Here is an 8,898-nt window from a genome sequence, read left to right as displayed (position 1 = left end):
CCGGGTACAGCGGATGCAGTATACCACATTGGCAGATGTGCAGGTGAACATCTGCTTGATGTGGAAAGTCTTCTTGGGGCCTGGGATGGGGGTGAGGGAGGAGGTATGGGGGCAGGTGTAGCACTTCCTGCGGTTGCAGGGAAAAGTGCCGGGTGTGGTGGGGCTGGAGGGGAGTGTGGAGCGGACAAGGGAGTCACGGAGAGTGTGGTCCCTCCGGAAAGCAGATAAGGGTGGGGGGGGAAAGATGTCTTTGGTGGTGGGGTCGGATTGCAGATGGCGAAAGTGTCGGAGGATGATGCATTGGATCCGGAGGTTGGTGGGGTGGTACGTGAGGACGAGGGGGATTCTTTTTTGGTTCTTATTGCGTGGACGGGGTGTGAGGGATGAGTTGCGGGAGATGTGGGAGACACGGTTGAGGGCGCTCTTGACCACTGAGGGGGGGGAAGTTACGGTCCTTGAAAAACGAGGACAACTGAGATGTACGGGAGTGGAATGCCTCATCCTGGGAGCAGATGCGGCGGAGGCGAAGGAATTGGGAATAGGGGATAGCATTTTTGCAGGAAGGTGGGTGGGAAGAGGAGTATTCTAGGTAGCTGTGGGAGTCGTTGGGCTTGAAATGAATATCGGTTTCTAGGTGGTTGCCCGATATGGAGACAGAGAGGTCCAGGAAGGGGAGAGAGGTATTAGAGATGGTGTTGGTGAAGTGGATGAACTGTTCGAGCTCCTCGCGGGAGCACGAGGTGGTGCCGATACAGTCATCAATGTAACAGAGGAAGAGGTGGGGTTTAGGGCCGGTGTAGGTACGGAAGAGGGATTGTTCCACGGCCCCGACTGTTATTTTTATTCATTTTGTGGGATATGGGTGTCACTGGCTGGCCAGCATTTATTGCCCATTCCTAATCGCCCTTGAAAAGGTGGTGGTGAGCTGCCTTCTTGAACTGCTGTAGTCCACCTGCTGTGAGTTGACCCACGATGCCATTAAGGAGGGAATTCCATTATTTTGACCTAGCGACAGTGAAGGATAGGTGATATATTTCCAAACCAGGATGGGGAGTGCTCAGAGTGGAACTTGAAGGTGGTGGTGTTCCATGTATCTGCTGCTGTTGTTCTTCTGGATGGAAGTGGTCATGGGTTTAGAAGATGCTGTCTGAGTATCTTTGGTGAATTTCTGCAGTGCATCGTGTAGATAATACACACTGCTGCTACTGAGTGTTTGTGGAAAAAAGAGTGGATGCATGTGGATGTAGTATCAATTAAGCGGGCTGCTTCGTCCTGTATGGCTTCTAGCTTCTTGAGTGTTGTTGGAGCTGCACCCATTCAGGCAAGTGGGGAGTATCCCATCACACTCCTGACTTGTGCCTTGCAGAAGGTGGACAGGCTTTCGGGAGTCAGGAGGCTTGATTTGCAGTTGCCTCAGATTTAATGAAAATAAAAGTTTATCTGGTCCTCAGCTAAAAAGAGGGAAGTAATTAACCAAAAAGGATATTCAGCACAGTATTTTTTTTTCCAGGAGCCTTTATCAGAAGGTAGTATGGAGACTGGATGTTTTTGCAGGCAGGCATGTGGGAAAGAGGAGACAGGACTACAGTAATATACTTATGAAACTAACACAAGTTTAGAAGAATTAATGTTCATTTAACATTGACATGGGATTGAGGATTATATTTATAAAAACAGGAAAATACTTCCCAACATAATTATCCATGTAATATTCCATATGTTTCTGTATGTTTAGGTAACAGCTTTCCATATTATAGCAAAATATTAATTACTTTCCGAGTGAGCCTAGCTGGGTAGCAAAAATATCAATGGGATTAAAACAATCCAACTAGACAAATGTGTTCTGGGTTTGACAAGTCAATTGGAAAAGCAAATCTAAATTATGCAATATACCATTTAAAAATGCTATCTTCCACCTTCATGAATATTCCTGTTGATAACTACTTACTCTGCATCAGAAGTCTAAGGAAGTCACTATAGTGATCAGGGAATTGATATTGTAGAACATACATCCAGTGTTTGCAAAAAATGTTAAAAGCCATTTGAACTTCTTCCTCTGGTTGAAAGCCACACAAAGTCAGGGCTAAATGAATGATCTCCAACAGCCGCGTCCGTTCAGGCATAGCTGGCTTGGTAGAATTCAACCACAAAATAAGATCAAACTGTAATATGAAAATAGAAATCAATTTTAATTTTTGGAACAACCTAGTAGGAGCCTTACTCTTGATCAATACATACACCAAAATACAGTTGCTCATATCAGTCACAATCTCTGGGGAAACCATGCATTATGAATTAAAATAAGTATGATAATCTATATAGATGGCAATACACATCATAGGAAGACTCTCTATTCCAAGCACCCTTCCACGCCAGCTAGAAGGTGACTTGGATACGAACTGCAGACCTACAGTATCTGTAGTGCTGGATCAAAATCTAAGAATTCTCTTCCTGACAACACTGTGGGAATAACATTGCTAGGTTTAATTGAGATGCTCAAAATCATGTGCGGTCCAGACAGAGTAGACAGATAAACTGTTTATACTGAAATATTGCCTCTTTCTATGCTTCAGCCATTCTGGAATTCTGTGGTCACCACCAAGATTGCAGACGGTCAAAGAGAAGACTTCAGAAAAGTTATGATTTTTGAGGAAAAAATAGAAAATTACTTTTCTTCTGTTTTAAGTAACAATCTGATGGCTGTGAACACGTTTTTCTAGCAAAGGAAGGAAAACAAAGGGCTTGTCTATACCTGACTAGTATACATGGAATATAATAATTTAAGTAATTAAAAAATGTTAATTATGTGTTACGTTATGCAGAAGACAATGGGAGACGATGGCCTAGTGGTATTAATTGCTGGACTGTTAATCCAGAGACCCAGATAATGTTCCAGGGACCCAGGTTCGTATCCCACCACGGCAGGTGGTGGAATTTGAATTCAATAAATATCTAGAATTAAGAGTCTAATGATGACTGTGAATCCATTGTCAATTGTAGGAAAAACCCATCTCGTTCACTAATGTCCTTTAGGGAAGGAAACTGCCATCCTTACCTGGTCTGGCCTACATGTGACTCCAGACCCACAGCAATGTGGTTGACTCTTAACTGTCCTCTGGCCAATTAGGGATGGGCAATAAATGCTGCCTGGTCAGTGACGTCCTCAGCGTGTGAATGAATAAAGAAAGAAAAAGATCCTTTGCAGACAATATTGGCTCAGATTGTTTTGGTACCAGTAAGAATAAGATGAGAATTGCATGAAAGCATTTAACAAAACTGGAGTCCAGACAACTTGAAATAACTCAACATCAAAAAACAGTACAACAATATTGCAGAGAGAAATCTTATATTAAGGAGAAAAGACAACAGACTAAAGAGAGAGATAAAGCTATAAGATAAAAAAGACAGGAGTAACTAAATAAATAAGATGAAAAAGAGGATGATTGCATCAGAAGATGTTGGACGATTAAGTGCATCTTCTGAACTCAAAATATCTAATATCAATTACTAAAATTGTAGGATAATTGAAGACAAAAAGAGGACAGCAGGTGGAGGATGGAATTCTTTGAAAATATGTACACAATGTATGGGGCAAGGTGGAAAAATCAGCTCTCGAGAAACCACTCTGTACAAATGGGGAAATGATATCCAAGTGGTATTTTGCCAGATTATTAATCCAGAAACTCAGCTAACGTATTGGCTACCAGAATCCAACCATGGCCGATGGTGGAATTTGAATTCAACTAAAAATATCTGGAATTAAGAATCAAATAAAATCATTTCTGATTGTCAGAAAAACCCATCTAGCTCATTATGGGAAAGAAATCTGCCATCCTCACCTGGTCTGGCCTACATGTGACTCCAGACCCACAGCAATGTAGCTGACTCTCAACTACTCTCTGAAATGGCCTCGCAAGCCACTCAATTCAAAGGCAACTAAGGGATCGCCAATAAATGCTGACCAGTTAATGTTTGATTTCTTTGAAATAAAGTGTAAATTTCTATAAATATTCTAAAGTAGGAGGCTCATTTATCAATGAGACGAATGCAGAGTTGTTACTGTGAAAATGATGTAAAGGCTGTTACACAAAATTCTCTAAGAACAAGTGCTTGAAATGCTGGCAAAATTTAACCAATCTTCAAAGAAGGAGACTCAAACAAATATAAAAATTGCAGATTTGACACCATCCAGGTCAGAACAATTTGCCTGAATGCTGTCCCTGTCACTGGATTCAAAATCTATCCCCTCAGCCACTGGTATACTGTGACTGCAGTATGCTCATAAATCTACAAGATACATTGCAGCAATTCATCAACGTTATTTCTGGGAACACAATCACTTTCAAAGTGCTAAGTAAATATCCCAGAATTCTCTACTTAACAACATTTGGAAGTGTATCACCTAAGGACTGCAATATTTCAAACAAGCCCATCACAACTTCATAAAAACAATGCGTGATGAATGCAACAAAAATAGAGATTGCTGGAAAAGCTCAGCAAGTCTGGCAGCATCTGTGAAGACAAATCAGAATTAACGTTTCAGGTCAAGTGACTCTTCCTCCAGTTCAGAGGAAGGGTCATTCGACCTGAAACATTAACTCTAATTTCTCTTTATGGATGCTGCCAGACCGGCTGAGCTTTTCCAGCAATCTCTATTTTTGTTCCTAATCTACAGCATTTGCAGTTCTTTTGAGTGATGAATGCAGTTCTGCCAGTGTTACCTGTACTCCAAAACAAAATATATGAAACTTTAGATAATTAACTGGACAATTAAATCAAAACTAGTCAGATTTCAACGGTTTTTAAAAAGACCAATTTTACCTTCGTTAGTAACATGAAGATGACATCCCCACTATTTGTGTGGAGGACTTTGACAACTTCTTCATAAAGGTTGACAAATTCATCTGGAGATATGTTTGGGGTGAAGTATGGTGACAAAAGGTTGCATAATCTTCTATTCTGAAGAACCTTTTTCAATATAGTTTTGCTTTCTGTTTTAGCACAACTAAGAAAAATCTGCAAAAATCATAGAAAAAAGTTCAGGTTGACACTTAATTGTAAAAGTTTGAAATTTTACTTGTACCAAGTGAAAATGCAATAATCAAAATATGGAGCAAAATAATTCAATACATGCATTAGGTTGTTCTAGGAGTTATAGGGACATAGAGATGTACAGCACAGAAACATACTCATCCATGCCGACCAGATAATCCAAACTAATCTAGTCCCATTTGCCAGCATTTGGCCCATATCCCTCTAAACCCTTCTTATTCACGTACACATCCAGATGCCTTTTAAATGTTGTAATTGTACCAGTCTTCATCATCACTTCTGGCAGTTCATTCCAGACATTCACCACCCTCTGCATGAAAAAAGTTGCCCCTTAGGTCCCTTTTAAATCTTTCCCTCTCACCTTAAACATATACCCTTTAATTTTGGACTCCCCCACCCTAGGGAAAAGACCTTGACAATTCATCCTATCCATGCTCCTCATGATTTCATAAACTTCTATAAGGTCACCCCATAGTTTCCGACACTCTGGGGGAAAACGCCCCAGTCTACTCAGGCTCTCCCTATAGCTCAAACCTGGCAACATACTTCCAAATCTTTTTGAATCCTTTGAAGTTTCACAACATCCTTCCTATAATAGGGTGACCAGATCTGAATGCTGTATTCCAAAAGTAGCCTAACCAATGTCCTTTACAGTCGTAACATAACCTCCCAACTCTTACACTCAACGCACTAATAAAGGCAAGCATACCAAACACTTTCTTCACTACTATGTCCACCTAGTAATCTGCTTTCAAGGAACTATGAACCTGCACCCCAAGGTCTTTTTGTTTGGCAACAGGCCCTAGGACCTTACCATTGAGTGTATAAGTCCTGCCTTGATTTGCCTTTCCAAAATGCAGCACCTCACATTTATCTAAATTAAACTTCAACTGCCACTCCTCTGCCTACTGGCCCGTCTGATCAAGATCCCGTCGTACACTGAGGTAAGCTTCTTAGTTGTCCACTACAACATCAATTTTGGTGTCATCTGCAAACTTACTAACTACAGCTCCTATATTCATATCCAAATCACTTACATAAATGACAAAAAGTAGTGAATCCAGCACCAGTCCTTGTGGCACGCTGCTGGTCACAGGACTGGAGTTAGTTGAGTAACTTAGAAAACCCTAATGATGTGGCATGTTCAAGTTAAACTTCAAATAAGATTAAATTTACTCATTCAAAACATTGAAAATTCCTTTAAAATTCAAAAGGCAGATATTACTGTTATTGTCCAAATGTTTGATAGTTGTGCCAAATTTCCTCCTCTATTTGTAAACAGATAATTTACAAATAGGTAACTAATTTAACCCAAATGCGCTAACACCTTTGTTCAAACAGCGAGAAAGTAATTTTGTACAGAATCTGATTAGAGATCCTCTCTCAATAATTCACTGCTCCCATCCAATATTATCAGCCCTACCCTGCATCCTTTTCCTTTTCGTCTATCTAACCTAAATGATGAATATCCTTCAATATTCAGTTCACAGCCCAGAGCATCCTGCAGCTAAGGCTGCATAAATGACAATTAAATCATACTCTTTTGACTCTACTGGCACCATCGATTCAGCTATCTTGTTGTGAATGCTGTGCGCAGATAGAGTGCTTGAAGATCAACTATACCAGTGACAGTATTACAACATTTTTACATTTCATGCTGATGCTCTGACTTCCAATATTTAATGCTTCTGCTAAAATAAACAATTTTGGACCTGCGGGAAGGGCAACTTTGCTTCAGGACCTTTAGGAGGGAAATAAAAATTCGCTGAGACTCGTGTTCTTGAATGACATCTTCCAACCTCAGATGATTAATGTGAGCACAAAATTTGTGTTTGTTTCGCTAAAATTGTTTGAGAGAAGAATTTCACCCATACCACAACCCAAATGACTGCAAGAATGGACTTATTTTTAATGTCATAAAAATGATATCCAATGCACTTATTTGTTTTATAAATATGTAACATGGAAAAAAAACTTCCATACCTGTCCAAGAATTTCAATACATGATGTAAAGAACTGTCTTGTTGGTGGATGTCGCTGAGTTTCATCACAGACAAAAGACACAATCTCATAGAACAGGGCAATGCCAACTTTCTGAAAAGTTTCTGTATGATGCAGTTTGAAGGCATTTACCAAGGCCCTAGAAAGAATCATAACTTTAATGAGGAAGCAAATAAAGAACGGAGGTATTTTAGAAATCTTAAGATTATGCTGGTAACAAAAAAATCAAAAATAATGCTGATAATTATATACATTTTGTTCACACACAAACATATAAACACATAATTGGATGAACATTTTATACAGTTTGCATTTAGAAAAATGTTGTTTTCATTAATTGGCGATTCAATATTTAGGAATATCACCACAATAATAAAATGGGAGGTGAAAATATTTTTCATAATAATAGTAAAGAGAATTTTTGGACAGGTTTAGCCTGAAAGCAAACTCGAGTACAATGGGATAATTTTCTCATGGGGGCAATGCAGTCTCATTTAGAGTGATTTCATCCAACTCAGATGACGATCCAACAAAGGACTGTTTTCCTTTCGTCAGTGAAGCCAGAAGAGTGATTGAGTTTGGCTAAAATCCTCCCATGTTGGAATGACTTGGCACCTATGAAGTTTACCCTTGATGTAGTACTAGAAGTTGATCAATCCCGATAGAATCTTCTAGGCCTGAGGCAAAACCCTCAGGAGTATGGGTATGACTGACAAAAATCTTCAACATTGTGGCACAGGAGAGGGAACGTTGTCTACATCATCAGATTTGATGTTGACAACAATGAACCAGAAAGGAAACAGAAAGGAACACTATAGAAAAATTACAAAGTGGAAATCAATAACTTCAATAGAGCAAAAGATAGAAAGATGTCATGTGGGCTGAAATGCCTAATAAGGAAGTTTCAGAAGGGTTGAGACATTGTCAAACTGAAACAGCACAATGGCAACAAGTTTAAAATAAATGCACTTGTGTGGATATAAGACAAGTCATCACTTTGACAAATTGCTATTTCACCAGTGATTCGAAGTATTAGGGTTTTAATGCCTCAACCTTATTTTAAAAATGTTAAAAATCACTACTTATCCAGGTAAACAAAAAGTAAATGAAATATACAAACGGAAATTTCAGAACATACTTGTACCTTCCATGAGGGAGCTAAATGAAAGCACGTTTAACTTTTCATTTAACCTCAGAATTAGGTTGTCAAATAAACGTGCATCGATTTTTAGTATCTAGTATACTTGAACATATGATGTGGAAACGTTTGACTTGCATCTGTTAGGACAAGTATAACAGTACCAAATTTCAAAGGGAGTAAGAACTTATACTGTGCTTTCTCTAAGGCAATGGTTTGACCAGGGTCAACTGTCAACCGATTAGCATACTTTTTCATCCAGTATAAATTGCTGCTTCCAATAAAATTTGTCATTCTTGCATCTGGCTTGATGAGTGCAAAGTATTGACAAGCATATTTGTTTTTTCTCAGCAACAACATTATTTCTTTTTGGAATATTAGCTTACGTTATAAAGTTTTCCACATATACAGCAGCTTCAGCAATGTTTTGTGGTGGTGGTTTGGCAACATCAATTTGCAGCTGCTTAATGTCTTTAACTAAATCATCAAGCTGTTTTTGGATGGCAGAATTCTTGTACAATTCTTTACACTGAAATTTGAACAGAAATTGATCAATTAGCTATTTTAAGATTATTTAAATATATACAAGCCAATCTGGATACATTTTAAAATTTTAATTCCCTGCAGCAATATACCACATATTAATATCCCAATACTACTGAGTATGTAAAGTCTACAGGACAACAAAGGCCATTTAGCTCATATAA

The 8,898-nt window shown here is 39.0% G+C and overlaps 1 protein-coding gene across 1 annotated transcript in view; it reads right to left on the bottom strand.

The window, feature by feature from the left end:
- Positions 1-8,898, bottom strand: part of LOC125482797 (ectopic P granules protein 5 homolog) — a 52,473-nt gene that overhangs the window by 38,875 nt on the left and 4,700 nt on the right. Inside the window, exons 2-5 of the mRNA XM_048595137.1 lie at positions 8,578-8,720; positions 7,036-7,192; positions 4,822-5,016; positions 1,949-2,162 (exon numbers count right to left, since the gene is read on the bottom strand). Coding sequence (XP_048451094.1) covers positions 1,949-2,162; positions 4,822-5,016; positions 7,036-7,192; positions 8,578-8,720 — 709 coding nt within the window. The remainder of the gene's footprint in view (positions 1-1,948; positions 2,163-4,821; positions 5,017-7,035; positions 7,193-8,577; positions 8,721-8,898) is intronic.

The sequence above is a fragment of the Rhincodon typus genome, chromosome 1, assembly GCF_021869965.1.
Source record: "Rhincodon typus isolate 14 chromosome 1, sRhiTyp1.1, whole genome shotgun sequence".
Classification (NCBI taxonomy): Eukaryota; Metazoa; Chordata; class Chondrichthyes; order Orectolobiformes; family Rhincodontidae; genus Rhincodon; species Rhincodon typus.
This window is presented reverse-complemented; position numbering and strand designations above follow the sequence as displayed.